General features: G+C 43.0%; 1 protein-coding gene across 4 annotated transcripts in view; it reads right to left on the reverse strand.

The window, feature by feature from the left end:
• Positions 1 to 16,425, reverse strand: part of STRN3 (striatin 3) — a 62,232-nt gene that overhangs the window by 35,352 nt on the left and 10,455 nt on the right. For all 4 annotated transcript variants that reach the window (XM_077323020.1, XM_077323022.1, XM_077323023.1 and 1 more), the window contains exons 2-7: positions 11,566 to 11,669; positions 9,906 to 9,979; positions 9,561 to 9,642; positions 4,977 to 5,156; positions 3,449 to 3,581; positions 116 to 257 (exon numbers count right to left, since the gene is read on the reverse strand). In XM_077323020.1, the coding sequence (XP_077179135.1) occupies positions 116 to 257; positions 3,449 to 3,581; positions 4,977 to 5,156; positions 9,561 to 9,642; positions 9,906 to 9,979; positions 11,566 to 11,669 (715 nt within the window). The remainder of the gene's footprint in view (positions 1 to 115; positions 258 to 3,448; positions 3,582 to 4,976; positions 5,157 to 9,560; positions 9,643 to 9,905; positions 9,980 to 11,565; positions 11,670 to 16,425) is intronic.

Raw genomic sequence — 16,425 nt, forward strand, 5'->3', positions numbered from 1 at the left:
ACTTTCTTTCTTATTTTTAGTTTTGAACACCATGAATACTCCACTCTTGATTTTAATACAATTATACATTTATAACAGGATGGTTACTTAACCACTGTTCATTTGAATTTCTTACCCCATTCTGTTCCATCCCCTGAACTCCGTGCCTCTCCAGCTCCTTCTCCGTCTTCTGCCGTTACTAAGAAATCAAATTCTTTCAAGGCTTCTTCTGTGTCAGGGTCATCTGTAAGATCAGCAGCTAGCCCTTCATTTCCAATCTATAAGGGGATTGTGACAGAACCATTATTAAACAACAATATGGCACAGTTTTACATAAGAACCTCAGCCCCACTCTAAGATTTACATACTACATGCAAATATCCTCTTACTCATCTTGATAGATGAAAAACAGTTTTATGTCAAATCTACAATAAAAATGGCATGGCAGCACACCAAATTTGCTAAGAGTTTTCCTAATAACAGGAGAAAGAAAAGTGGTAGATGAAGTAACAGTGAGAGACAGAGCTTCTGTATATCCATAATTCAGTAATCAGCATACCAAAGTATTTAGTTCATATCTAAATACGCTGACAATCAATCTGTATATATCAATAATAATATCCATGAGCATTCTGCATACTTAATAGTTCTAATAACCAATAATTGTTTACACAGCCAGTTTTCCTAACAGAACCAAAATGTGTACAGGATTCCTTTCTGGTAAGCATGGAGCTCTCCTCTGAAAGGAGAACTTCTAATTTAGCAAAAAGCATTGCTTGATTACAAACACATCAACAACAGCAAAAGGTTGGATCCAATGACCACCTTCTGAGTCACCTTTCTCCCTTGGAGAAAGGTGAGTCACTAGGACAACCGATTTTTTTAAAAATCTGAAAAAAAGAAAAAAGATTCCAATATACTGAGCCATGCTAAACAACTAGAGGTCTACCTTTCATAAATAAGATACAGAAAATAAGCCACATTTTAACAGAAATGTAGTTAGTAGTTACTTTCACTCTGCAGAGTATAATAATGAAAGTGAACATCTCTAAGGAATGTTTCTAGAAGAATTAGTTTTTATACCCCGCTTTTCTCTATGCCAGGGATTCCCAACCAGGGGTCCGTGGACACCCAGGGGTCCATGGGAGTGCTGAAGTGGTGTGGTATGGGGGGAGGGACAAGGCTGTCTTCTCAAGTCCTACTCTTTTTTTCCAGCCTACATGAGGCAGATCCCCCAGTAGTAAAGGCAGGAGGACAGAACAAATGGAGGGCTAAGGGTGGTGATGTCACTTCCAGGGGTGGTGCTGGGGGCATGGCCAGCTAACATCACTTCTAGGGCTCCTTGTAGCCTGAAAAATTACTTCAGGGGCTCCTCCCATGGTCAAAAAGTTGAAAAAGGATGCTCTACCCTAAAGGAGTCTCAAGGTTGCTTGTGATCACCTTAACTTCCTCTTCCCACAAAAGGCACCTAATGAGGTAATGGGCTGAGAGAGCTCTGAGAGACCTGTGACTGACACATGGTCACCCAGCAGACTTTATATGCAGGAGTAAGGAAACAAAACCAGTATTCCAGATTAGAGTCTGCTGTTCTTAACCATTACACTCTGGCTCTACTTTGTCCAAGAATACTACTACAACAGATATACAGCTGAATGATATAGAAAATCTGATTTGGGGGGGGGGGATCTGGAGTTTAATTAACAGCAAGTAATCCAAACTTCTGAATTTTATATCAACTTTCTCCATAAGAGAAACTTAAAACACAAATTACTTTTTTAACATTTTCTTATTTCAGGCCATCCACTTGAGTTAAATTTATTATTATAGTTCAAGTCATTTTCAGTTGTCTGATGGTGTAGTTGCATAAATTTTTATTCCAAAAAAAGCTGTCTGCATACTGACTGTACAAAATAAATAATATCCACACAGTAGTACTCATGCTTTCCACATCTGGGACCTACCTTTAATCTCCAGATGGCAACATGGGAATCATTAACAGTGAGCACATGACCAAAGTCATGTGACAGGAAGAGAAGGGGCCTGAATTAGAGCCACATTGTCAGTTCAGCTGCACAACATAATAAAAATGTGCACCAGAAACTAGTGGATGTGGCCATGTCAGTTTATGCAAAGAACTGATGAGAGGGAAAAAGGGATAGGGGCTGATCCTGCCTGCATAAAAAGGAATCCTCTACCATGTTACCGGGCTGAGTGTGTGTGAAAAGGTAAGATTCTGTGCTCTCTATGCATCTGCATTAGCAACAGGTTCTGCCAAAAAGCAGTAAAAATGGTAGCTATGCAAGGGCTTCTTTTCATCAGACTGGAGAGAGGTGAGTAGCGGGGTACCTCAGGGTTCGGTGCTCGGCCCGGTACTTTTTAACATATTTATTAATGATCTAGATGAGGGGGTGGAGGGACTACTCATCAAGTTTGCAGATGACACCAAATTGGGAGGACTGGCAAATACTCCGGAAGATAGAGACAGAGTTCAACGAGATCTGAACACAATGGAAAAATGGGCAAATGAGAACAAGATGCAATTTAATAAAGATAAGTGTAAAGTTCTGCATCTGGGTCAGAAAAATGAAAAGCATGCCTACTGGATGGGGGATACGCTTCTAGGTAGCACTGTGTGTGAACGAGACCTTGGGGTACTTGTGGATTGTAAACTAAACATGAGCAGGCAGTGTGATGCAGCGGTAAAAAAGGCAAATGCCATTTTGGGCTGTATCAACAGAGGCATCACATCAAAATCACAAGATGTCATAGTCCCATTGTATACGGCACTGGTCAGACCACACCTGGAGTACTGTGTGCAGTTCTGGAGGCCTCACTTCAAGAAGGACATCGATAAAATTGAAAGGGTACAGAGGAGAGCGACGAAGATGATCTGGGGCCAAGGGACCAAGCCCTATGAAGATAGGTTGAGGGACTTGGGAATGTTCAGCCTGGAGAAAAGGAGGTTGAGAGGGGACATGATAGCCCTCTAAGTATTTGAAAGGTTGTCACTTGGAGGAGGGCAGGATGCTGTTTCTGCTGGCTGCAGAGGAAAGGACATGCAGTAATGGGTTTAAACTTCAAGTACAACGATATAGGCTAGATATCAGGAAAAAGTTTTTCACAGTCAGAGTAGTTCAGCAGTGGAATAGGCTGCCTAAGGAGGTGGTGAGCTCCCCCTCCCTGGCAGTCTTCAAGCAAAGGTTGGATACACACTTTTCTTGGATGCTTTAGGATGCTTAGGGCTAATCCTGCGTTGAGCAGGGGGTTGGACTAGATGGCCTGTATGGCCCCTTCCAACTCTATGATTCTATGATTCTATGATTCTATGATACAACAGCTGGGGCTTCACTATTCATCTGAGCACTGTAATCCATGAATCGAAGACTAATAAGATTGACAGATCCTACCCGATAACAAATCAACAATATTGGATAGTTTTCAATATAAAGTAATTCAGACTTATTTTTACTTTGTGTTTTTTATTTATCCGATGTTTTTCTTTTCCTTCTGCAATATCTTCTATCATGTCACTCTCTTCCTCTTCATCACTATCATCTGCATTTTCCAAGAAATTAAATGTTTCAAGAACATCACCAGGGTTCCTATAAAAGGGTAGAAAAAAATTACCAATGAATTAAATGTGGCTATGACATGAATGTTGGGAGCGATTGAGGGCAAAAGAAGAAGGGGACGACAGAGAATGAGGTGGCTGGATGGAGTCACTGAAGCAGTAGGTGCAAACTTAAATGGACTCTGGGGAATGGTAGAGGACAGGAAGGCCTGGAGGATCATTGTCCATGGGGTCGCGATGGGTCGGACACGACTTCGCACATAACAACAACAACAATTACATGATAATGTCTTTCAGTGTTTAAAAAAAACAGTTATTTTGCTCAAGGAAAACCTTAAAATATTTCCAAATCAAGCAGAAAGCATCTTTCTTGGTCCAAGGGATACAGCATACTGATAAGTGTGATTCAAGGAGGTAGGGCTAAATTTTTTTCCAGACTTCCAGTCTCCTAGGCAGAATAACCAACTTTCTTCAGTTCATTTCCAGCCTCCTTAAGGAGAGAAAGCTTTTGTAGGAGCTGCTCAGCAAGGAAGCTAAAATTCAGCAGAGGGTACCTAACACTACTATTACTATGCTGGTATACATAAGTCTTCTTATCTGTTCCTCTTATCTGTTTGTCTTAATAAAAGTGTAAGAGGGTGCATGGAGGAGCTGGGACTCACTGCCTACCCACCAATCAGGGAGGCTGTCCCATCCCTGATTGGCCATCCATCCAGCGAATGACCAATCAGGAGGGATGGACCACCCCTGGCTGCATTCCCCTCCAACTTCTTCCATATGGAAGAAGTGCCAGCCACTGATAAGGTAGGTAGGCAGCTGGAGCTGGGAGGGGAGGCTGAGGTCCAGGGACTGTGGCTGGAGGTGGTGGCGGAGGGAGCCCCTGCCAGTGCTCCCACAATCCTGAACTGCTGTAGCTGCAGCCATGTCAGGCTTTGGCTGGGCTTCCCTGGGTGTCTCTGGGAGGAGCAGACTCCTCCCCAGCGCTTCCCCCCATGCCCCAAAAAGGCCCGCCGAGGCCTCCATTGGCCATGTGAAGGCAGCAGTGGGGGTGGGAATGCCCACTAGTCCCCCACCCCAAGAAAGCCTGCCAAGGCCTCCATGTCCTCCATGCGCATTCTAAGGGTGGCAGGGGGGGTTAAGTGTCCCCCAGCACTCCCCCCACCCTGAGAACGCCCGAGGCTGCCATGGGCCTTCTGTGGGTGGTGGTGGGGACTGCCCCCAACCGCTCCCTAACCCCAAAAAGGCCCATCCAGACCTCCAAGAGCCTTCTGGGGATAGCAGGGGGGGTCTGCCCCCACACTCCCCCCATCCCGAAAAGGCCTCTGATGAGGCATCTGCAGGCTTCCATGAGCCTCATAAAATCCATTATTACAGAAATTCACTATCAGTAATGAAACATACATAAAATTCCCATGATGCTGCCTACCTTTTAATATCCTGTCCCTTTTGTTTTGATGCAGGAGATTCTCCTCCATTAAGCATCTGTTCCAGATTTTTTGTTTCCACTGAGCCATTTGGTTCTGAACTGGAAAGTCCAAGTAAAGACCTCACCCTCTGCGACCGTACATCTAATATTGTATCTGTATAGCCTACTTCCTGAAGATACCTATCAAAGAATAATGAAAAGATTATCTTCACAAAAAGAAAAAGCCAAGACATCTAGGTTGAGGAACAGAACAAATGTGATCACACAGTTGTTAAAAATCTCCCCAAACATTTATATGCTTTGATTCTCAAAATTTACTTAACGTAATACTGTGAGATTTTGTCACTGTAGTACATAAAATAGTCAACATTTTCTTCCCGTTAATCTGCCTTCTCAGTGGTCTCATGGTGGGGCAGTCTAGACCTATGGGACGTAACTCCTCCCTGGAGGCAGGCAGAGTCATTGGCAATTTTGATTCCTCCCCAGCTCTTAGTCTGGATGCAAAGCAGTCCACTTTTCATGCATGAAAACCCCAGCAGAAAACATGAGGAAAAAACCCCAACAATCAACAGCCAAAAAGAAAAAAAATGAAGGAGCGTACAGCACGGAATTTGTAGGCAAATCAGGAACTGAAGTTCAAACAGAAGGTCTACAGATAAGCAGCATACTTTGATGAGGCCACAGAAAATCTGGAAGGGCCAGGTTGACAATAGAGTAGGGGCCCCTAATGAAGAAGGCCCTTCCTGACTGAAAGCACCACGGTTCCTTAGAACAGGGGTAGTCAACCTGTGGTCCTCCAGATGTTCGTGGACTACAATTCCCATGAGCCCCTGCCAGCAAACACTGGCAGGTGCTCATGGGAGTTGTAGTCCATGAACATCTGGAGGACCACAGGCTGACTACCCCTGCCTTAGAAGATAGTCTTACAAGGTACTGGAATCAAAAGCGGCTAGGCCAAAAAGGGACAAGCATGACTACTTCTGCTCTTAGGTTTATGGTCCCCTGAAACACCCATTGAATTAGCTGAGTGGGAGGGAAGGCATATAGAAGTTGATCTCAGTTTAGAGCATCTACTCCTATGGAATAAGGACATCCATTTCTTGTTGCGAATCTGAGCCCCTAATATGAAAACATCTACCTGCATTGTTCCAAACCTGCAGCAGATCTGAAGGAAGGTCTCTTTGTTCAGCATCCATTCTAACTAATTCTGAGTTTTCCAGCTAAGTCAGTCTGCCAAGGTTTTGATGTCCCAGTCACATGGACAGCTTTGAAGTACTGCAGGTGGATCTCAGCTCATAATAGAGTCTGTGTTGACTCTGCGTGAAGAGTGCTGGATTTTGGCTGCCCTGGTGATTGATAGAGCAGTGGTCCCCAAACTTTTTCGGACTGGGGACCAGGGGGGGGGGGAAGCCCGGGGACTGGGGCAGGAGAGGGAGGCGTGGCACCCGCAAACCAGCACTATGTTCAGCTTCCATGTGGGGAAGTGATACCTACTGGGTGGTTCTGACAGGGCCACGCCCCTGAGAAACCATAAAATGTGAGGATGCCACAATATTATTATTTCAATGTATTGCCCACCACTCCCTGAAGGCTCATGGTGGGTTACAGACGTCTGGATAAAACTCCAATAAAACCCCTTAAAATAGACATAAAAGCAAATACAGTCCTTATAATGCTCCCAACAATACATCCTGGAGGGGAAGGGTGACAAAGGACGGAGGTGGAATTCGCTATTGCCACTCCTGTAGGGGTGCCATGATCTTCCTTGTTGCCTGGCCTCAACCGTAGACCTGGAGGAAGAGCTCCGCTTTGCAGGCCCTGCAGAACGCCAATAGTGGTAACCACACTTCTAAATTCCAGTACTATGACTAACGCCACCACCTGTCTTCAGAGAGTTCTGGAATGAAGTCCATCACTGAGGCCTTCCTGAAGGAAATCCAGGATTTGAATAATCTTAGGGAAGCTAGGATTAACTAACTTCCTATGAGCCCAACAAACAAAAGCCTTCCATAAACAATTATACATTCTTGTGGTAGAAGCTCTCCTGGAGGCCAAAATAGTGTTAGTCTGTACTATAACCTTTACCCCTCAGAACGAGCCTCTCGGCAGCCAGGCGGTCAAATTACACCATTCTGGCTGCCTGAGGGGACCCTGAACAAGAAAGTCTGGGACAACCAGGGAGCCACCACAATTACTTCGGCTCAAAGAACTCTGACCCTCCACAGGAACCTTGGAAGAACTGGTACTGGAGGAAATGCATAGAGAAGACCTCTTGACCAGTCTGACAGCCATGTGTCCATCATCGCTGCCCTTGGATGATAGAATCTTTTGCAGAATCTTTCTAACTGGAAATTGAGGTGAGATGCAAACAGATCTGAGGTGGGTTGGCTGAAATGATCTGTAATCTTCTGGAACATCAAAAGATCTGAGATGGGTTGAATGAAATGATCTGTAATCTTCTGGAACACCAACCTATTGAGGCTCCACTCCGCTTCTTGGATCATTTGCCTGCTCAGCCAATCCACTTGGGTGTTCAGAACACCCTGAACATGTTCTGCTCTGAGCAAGATGAGATGTTTTTCTGCCCAGGCCATGATCTGTTTGCCCCCCTTTTCGAGTTTTCAAGATTCTGAACAACCCAGGCCTTGGCCATGATGTTGTCTGTGTGGATTACTACATGGGTTTCTGTTATGGTCATCTTGAAGAACTTCAGGGCTAGCTTCAGAAGAACTTCAACTCCAGCAGATTGATGGGATGTTTCTGTTCTTCCGTTGACCAGGAACCCTGTACTGGACTTTGGTTCAGCATGGCTCCCCAGCCCATCAGGCTCACATCAGTGAAGATCTGTTGGTACCTTAAAATGAGGAAGGGCTTGCCCCTGTACAGATTCTTCTTAACAGTCCACAAAAACAGGCTACATTTTGCCTGATGGTCCAGAGTCACCTGTATTGGAGATTCTCTGCTGGAGAGATTGTGCATGGGCTTGCCCTCACTGGATTGTCTCTGAATTGGAGATCATCAGATCATCTTGGAGCCATCAATAGGCCAAAGGGTAGGGCCCTGTATTGAAAGTGATGCTGCCCTGTGCAGAAATGCAAGTAACATCTGTTGTCTAGAGATATTGGCATGTGGAGATAAGCCTCCTGTAGATCCAGGGACGTGAGATACTCGTCTTGTTGCGGAGCCTTTGTGATAGAATGGAGAGTCTCCATACAAAAACTCTTTAGACAAATGAGGCTGTTAATATACTTGAGGTCCAGTATGGCCCTCCAATCCCTGTTCTATTTGGGAACAGTGAAAAAAAGAGAACACCCCCTTCTTCCTTGTTCCTGCTGAGGAACGGGCTTGATGGCTCTTATCCTTATGAGATGTTCTATTGCCTCTAGTATCCTCTCTCACTTTGAGGGGTCTCTTGGCTCTGGGGATTGGAGGGTGGGCAGGAAGGCAAGAGTAGGAAAAAGGAAAAATGAGAAAAGTCTTCCAAATTCAATAAGCAAGAGACACCTAGTCTAAGTGCTCTATCTCTCGAGGCAGGAAAAAGACTGGTGATAGGAGGGCATTTCCCATTGGGAGACAGGAAGTTTTCCTTTAACCAGACTCCCTCAAAGAGAGATGGGAAATCACCACCAAAGTATCCTCCTGACCTAGAGGGAAAACCCCTACACAGCCCATGCCACACGGTCGCTTCCTCCTTTCAATTGCCAGGCATACAAAACTGTAAAGGGGGGAGGGGAAAGAAAACAGGAGGAAAGGAACAAATGGATGCCAACACCCCACCACCACAGATACACACACATTAGCAACAAAAAATTGTTGGCTAAAGTAATCACCAAGCACAAAAAGTCAGTGATGTCTAACTACACGGCAGGCAGGGCTAAGACTGGAAGCTACGGAGAGAAACTCCCCCATTGAGGAATCAAAATTGTCAGTGACTCTGCCTGACTCCAGGAAGGAGCTACTGCTCACAGGTCTAGATGGCCCACCCTGGATTACCAGAGAAAAGGAGCATTTTAGATTATTTGGACCTGCATAATGGTTGAGCCCAATGATCCATTATTTATTTATTTTTTTATTTTTAATTTTTTTTAATTTACTGATTGATTTGAGTGATTAGGTTTATAAAACCGCCCTTCCTGACACAGCTGTTTCAGGGTGGTGTACAACAATGTAAGAATCAGTAATGCAATATAACAATGATATATTATTTAATTATCGCAGAACTGCAATTACCAATTTCTCCTTCCACAGCAATCTGTTCTAATTCCCTGGAGGATGTTGATTCTCAGAGTCACGAGACCTGGACAGCCCACATGAGTCAAGGGGGGATGCAGTGGGAAAGGAAGGCAAACTCTGCCCCACCTCTTTCTCACTGCGGCACTCCAACTGGCATGACTGTTTATCCACATGTCAAGAACCAACTTCCACAGAGTAGAAAGACAGCTCAGAGAAGGACAGCAAAATGATAACCTGCATCTGCAAGCGCATTGAATTGAATTCTTGCTAGCTTTTGTTACCATAGGATTGTCTAAAAATAAAAGCACATGTATAAAGAAAAGAAAAACAGCATGCAGGTTTAACACTTACTGTCTTAATAACTGTCTGCCTTGTTTCCAAGTTAGCTGACTATTATGAGGTACTGTAGGAGCCTCTGTATCTTTGGTTTCTTCTGAAATACATAGAAAGACACCTCAATCACACTTTAGAAGAGAATTGAGTAACCAACCATATTCCATATTGTGCTTTTTAAAAAAGGCAACAGAAGTGTAACTATCTCATACCATAATATCAAAAATTAATCTGCAGAAAGCAAGCGTCATGCAATACAAACCAGAATAGACATCAACTCACAAAAAGATTTAGACTGCAAATAAAGGTCACTCAAGGGAGAAGAATAATTTAAACAAAATATGATAGATGCAAAGAGTTTACCTGATTCAAAAGTTGGCATTTTCAAGTCACCTTGGTTCAATTCTGTGCCATATTTTAGTTTATGATACTTTGCCCTTCAAATTTAAGCACATATTTATTAGCAAAAAGAAATAATCATTTACTAATACTGTGTTTCCACACTATAAATTAGGATATATGTTCAGTAGATCAGTATACAACTATCCTTTACCTTCACAATATGTAATGTTTTGATGTAACATCTCTGGCTATTTTAAAAAATAAACAGATGTACAACTGAAGCATATTCCTTAACTCCTTTCTCTAGCTGAAAAACAATGCATTTGGCTACCAAAATTACACTCAGGTACTGATCAAGCAGAGGGAAAGTAACAGATATTACAAAAAAGCTAAATGAATCAATATTTGCCTGAAACATACAGAAAATTTTAATAATTGTATTAAATGACTAAGTAAAATTAATAGTCTGAAGTGCTTAGGCACAATCCAGATACAGAGATCATGGTGAATGGGAGGAAATGTTCTCATAAAATAAATGGCTTCAACAGTATATTTTCTGACTTGAGGATTAGGCAGCTGAGCGATACATGCTACTTATTTTGTTCCTATTACTTTATTTCTAAAGAAGATGCTTGCTGGGTTGATTAATTGTGAAGTTACATAGTTATACACTGTTTGAAAGTGAAACTATAGAATCCTTAAAAGCTAATCAGTGGCCTGGATTGTTCACATTACATTCAGACTAATATTATGCAGCAAAGCAGCCCATTCAATCACCCATACCTTTTGCATTGTTATTGTTACTCATATACAATTGGTCCTTATCTGCCAAACTGATATGTTTTATTACAAAAAGTAACTTTTCCTCAATTATAGTTCTTTCTAAATTGATAAATGTCTTTCCCACTGTTCTAATTTACAGCCTTTTACAAATCTAAGTGTCATTAAAACCTGTTATGCTTCTTTGTGACTGCCATGAACAATTTATCTACAAAAGTTCTTAAGCCTGAAACTTTCATAACACTGAACCTTAGTTGTTACTGAAATAAGTATTACATCACTGAGCATCTAACTGCGATACCTATGTGTATTCAGTCAATTTCACTTCATGCTAACTTCAAAGTCCACAGAAAGTTAAACAAATATTTAAAAATCTTATCCAAGGCTGAAAACACGGTGCATACTTAAAAAATAATATCAGCTTCCAACGGGGCATTTTTCTTTCTTTCTTTTTTTTGGGGGGGGGGCAACACACCTGAGGAAATGGCCATAGGTTTAAAGCTGGGGTTCTTTCTATTGTTTTCTATAATACAACCAAAAGCTGGATTCTGGATTCTTTCTAGCAAGAATTCTCAAACAGCAGTAAACCAACTTGGTTTAGTTTACTGCTCTCTGAGAGTTCTTATTAGATGGAATCCCATCCTTTAGTTTTATTATAGTTTTCAAACTCTCATTACATAAAACATATGATGAAAAAAACTCTGATGTTGCTTTCAAAATGGGGCAAGTTACCAATTCCTGGAAAGGGACTTCAATTGCTGAAAGAGAACAGTCATGGGTATATTCATTATTACAAATGGGACTGTCAAAACTGCATAGTTTGCAGTTAAATTGAGGAAGTACTAACTGGTCTCATATTTTCATTTATAATTTTCTCATCTAAAAGAAATGTAATGCTTACCTTTCTTGTTTTAATGCATATTCTAACATTTTTATTCTTCTTACTAAATCCTTCTTCAAGTTTTCTTGACCCTTTCTTTCCCCTTGCAAAAATGCTATCCTTGCCTGAAAATAGAAAACAGATTTTATTTAACTTCCAATATTCTCATTTAGATTCAAGTTCAGTGGCACCTTAGAAATTAAAAAGAATTTCAGGATGCAAGAGTCAAAACTGTCTTCCTCAGATACATTGTATCTATACAGCCTTCTTTAAAACATCTTTAAGAATTTTTAATAATTATGGACAAAATAAAATTGTACAACATGCATCTTGGCTAATGTGGTTGCGACCTCACAATGAATTTTCAACAGGAGAATTCCTGGAAGGAATCAAAGCAGCAGGGGTGCACCCACTGCTGGAAAAAACACCTCTGGATCTGCAGGAGCCTGACAACTACCGTCCCATCTCACACAGTGTTTCTAAGGAAGTTGATTGAAAGGGCTGCTGTGGGACCAAATATCAGAATTCCTAGAGTAAACTTCAGCCCTTGACCCATTTCAGTCGGGTTTCTGGCATGGCCACGGGGTACAGACAGCGCTAGTTGCCCTGATGGATTACCTCCACCGCCAGCTGGACCAAGACAGGTCAGCACTGCTTGTACTATTACATCTGTCAGCAGTGTTTGACACAGTCGATCATGAGCTCTTAGCTCAACCGCCTTGCTGACACCGGGATACAGGGGACAGCCCTCAAATGGATAATCTCTTTCCTCCAGGGTAGCAGACATAGCATAGCAATAGAAGCGAGAGTATCTTGCCATCATCAGCTCACATGTGGCATCCCACAGGGAGCAGTTCTCTCTCCTATCTTATTTAATACCTTCATGCGCCCCTTGCTCAGCTGGTACAGAAATTTGGGCTGGGTTGTCACCAATACACAGATGACACCCAGCTCTTCCTCTTAATGGACAATCACCCTGATTCTCCCCCAGAATCCTTAGCTAGATGCCTGGAAGCAGTGACGAGGTAGCTCAAGCAGAGTCATCTGAAGCTCAATCTTTTACAATCGGAGGTCCTGTGGCTGAGTAGGAAGGGATCAAACAAGAAAGCGCGCCTACCTAACCTGGACGGAGTGCAGCTGTCGGCTCACTCTGCCAGAAACATGGGTGTTATACTTGATGACTCCCTCTCCGTGGAGGCACAGGTCACAAGAGTAGCATGGCAGGCCTTCTACCAACCACTAGCACCCTAAATTGGCCCCAGAACACCTAGCCAGAGTGATCCAATCAATGGTCACCTCTAGACTAAACTTCTACAACACGCTCTATGCAGACCTGCCTTTAACCTTGATCTGGAAACTGCAACTGGTCCAAAATGCTGCAGCCAGAATCCTTACAAACATACCGTGGAGATTCCACATTCTGCCTACTCTTCAACAACTCCATTGACTCCCAGTTGAATTTAGAATCAGGCTTAAGATTTTGGTAATCATCTTCAAGGCCATACACAGTCTGGGCCCAGTGTACCTGAGAGACCATCTCCCTGCTTATACCCCCCAAAGAGCACTACACTCTGCCCCCGCCAACTGACGGACATGCTGGACATCAACCACGGCCAGAGCCTTCTCTGTCCTGGCCCCCACCTGATGGAATGAGCTCCCCGAAGAGATCAGGGCCCTTCCTGAACTACCACAATTCTGAAGGGCATGTAAAAGGGAGCTCTACCACCAGGCATTTGGTTGAGGCCAGCCGACTCAACATCTGTTGGTCCCCCAAACACCCCCTCCATGATCTGAGCCATGCTGACCTCTCATAGGTTCATGTTAAAAGTTGAGAAGAGTTGTCATGCTGTGAATCTGTTATAGTATTTTGTTATAATTTGTTATGTTCAGTTTTGGAACCACTGTTATGAAGATACATAGAAATGTAGTGACAATAACATGACGTTTTAGGTAAAGTGCCCTGAGCCTTATGGGAGGGGGGTATAGAGATTCAATCACTCAATGAACTGGTATTCTTGGTTTCAATTCTTGTTATTGATTTGCAGTTGCAAACTTTAAATGAATGAAACCAAAAGTAGCTTAAAAATGAAATCAAATCAAATCAAAAAGGAAAATCAGGCTTTATATTAGCCAGATGCCTGGAAGCAGTGACAAAATGGATCAAGCAGAGTCGTCTGAAGCTCAATCCTGCAAAGACGGAGGTCCTGTGTTTGGGTAGGAAGGGACCATGGGAGGAAGCGCGCCTGCCCATCCTGGATGGTGTGCAGCTCCTAGCGACTCACTCCGCCAGGAACCTGGGCGTGATCCTGGATGCTTCCCTTACAATGGAAGCCCAGATCACGAAGGTAGCACGGCTGGCATTTTACCACCTCCGCCAAGCCAAACTACTAGCGCCCTACCTGGAACCAGAGCACCTAGCCACAGTGATCCATGCGATGGTCACCTCCAGACTGGACTTCTGCAACTCGCTCTATGCAGGCCTACCCTTATCCTTGATCCAGAAACTACAACTGGTGCAGAATGCTGCGGCCAGGATTCTCACTAAGACATCATGGAGATCACATATCCGGCCGGTACTTAAAGAACTTGGTTGGCTCCCAGTTGAATTCCGGATTAAGCTTAAGGTTTTGGTAATCACCTTTAAGGCCATACGCGGTCTGGGCCCAGTGTATCTGAGAGACCGCCTCCCTGCCTATACCCCCAGAAGAGCTCTACGCTCCGCCACCTCCAACTGGCTACGGATCCCTGGCCCTAAAGAGGCACGTCGGGCCTCAACAAGGGCCAGAGCCTTCTCGGTCCTGGCCCCCACCTGGTGGAATGAGCTCCCCAAAGAGATCAGGGCCCTGCCGGAACTTCCACAATTCCACAGGGCCTGCAAAAAGGAGCTCTTCCACCAGGCATTTGGTGGGGCTGACTGAGCCATAACACCTACAGGTGCCCCCCAGACTGAGGGAACGAACCGACTGAGGGATTGTCAAGATATTGTTGAAGTGCTGTTCTAATTGTTCCAGTTGATATTTTGTTGTTATTGTTATATTGTTATATTGATTTTTGATATTGATTTCAATAGTGTTCTATGTGAATGTTCAAAAATGTTTTATGTAAACCGCCCAGAGCTGTAGGGAAGGGTGGTATAAAAATATAAATATAAATAAATAAATATTTTATACTTGACTGCTAAATTTATTATAAATAAATAATCAATGCCAGTATCAATTTCAATACAAAACTTGCCTCTCAATAAGAGAGTCTCGCAGTATAATCCTATGCAGTTATTCCAGTGGACTGACTCTAAAGTAACTCTCTATAGCATTGCACAGCTGGTCTATTAAAAATACTCTTTGTTGTAGTCAATATGGGCTTGCACATACATTGTGCCCACTTTTTGCTAGTAGTAACATTTGATGACCACTGGACTCCTATAATTACTTTAGTCTAAGCACACGGCAAAAGGAGCCTCTTGTGGCGCAGAGTGGTAAGGCAGCCATCTGAAAGCTTTGCCCATGAGGCTGGGAGTTCAATCCCAGCAGCCGGCTCAAGGTTGACTCAGCCTTCCATCCTTCCGAGGTCGGTAAAATGAGTACCCAGCTTGCTTGCTGGGGGGTAAATGGTAATGACTGGGGAAGGCACTGGCAAACCACCCTGTATTGAGTCTGCCATGAAAACGCTGGAGGGCGTCACCCCAAGGGTCAGACATGACTCGGTGCTTGCACAGGGGATACCTTTACCTTTACCTTAAGCACACGGCAAACAATTGAACAGCCAAAGAACCATTCCATAACACTTGTCCACATAATTCACTGAGATACCTCAGCTTCACTGTCACTTTCCACTACATCATTTGTTAGTTCCACATCCATTTGGTGACCACAGTTTCCCTTCCACCATGTGAGAAGAAATGCAAAAATACGAATTTTAGCTGTAGTTTAGTATCTCTGTACCTCTGATTTTGTATGTGGCTTATTATAAACCAAGCTTTTCTAACCCTGCATAAACCATGGCATCTATTCACTGTTAATTTTATGAAAACCTGCATGTTTAGAAATTGAAAGAAATTACTATGATTGAATGGTTTTTCATATTCAAAAATTTAACAAAGACTAGTAAAAAGCCCTTTTGATTATAGTACAGTTTACTGGAGTGGTCATCAATCCCAAAACATAATCCAAACAGATTACCACTTCTATGTATTACACAAGCTAAAACTTGCAAGCAGTAAAATTTAATAAAATACCACACTTTCTGAAAGAAAAATAATTCTGATTAGAATCAAAATACCATCAACAGGCCTCCTCTACTCAAATGGATCTTCTTCACTCTCTATTCTTCTTCTATAGCCAATTGATATCCCCAAAATGCTACTCCTGGGGACTGGGAATGTTCACGGCAGGGGTCTGAGTGAGAAGGTGCTTGTATCTTGCTATTTTAATATGCGGACAAATGCTAGGAAACTATGTAGTTTGTGTCCCTGACGTGGATGGCCTAGGCTAGCCAAATCTCATTAGATCTTAAAGCTAAACAGAGATGGTCCTGGTTAGCATTTGGATGGGAGACCACCAAGGAAGTCCAGGTCACTATGTAAAAGTATGTAAGCAATCTCAGAATGTCCCTTGCCTTGAAAACCCCTAATGTCACACTGTCCAAGAATCCCAATTATGAAAAAACTGTAAAATCTCACACTCAGCAACTCTTTGGAGCACATTACAGAGTTGATGTTATGTAGTAACTGCAACTATGAGTAATTAAATTGCAAGAGGTGTAAATTTCTAAGAAAAGTATTGTGTATGAGATGAGATGGTGCATATGCAAATTTAAGTGTGGAAGTAAAAATTGACATTTTTCTTGTAAAACTGGATTTCTGCATCATAACACAACTATTCT

The sequence above is a fragment of the Paroedura picta genome, chromosome 2 (genome assembly GCF_049243985.1).
Source record: "Paroedura picta isolate Pp20150507F chromosome 2, Ppicta_v3.0, whole genome shotgun sequence".
Lineage (NCBI taxonomy): Eukaryota > Metazoa > Chordata > Lepidosauria > Squamata > Gekkonidae > Paroedura > Paroedura picta.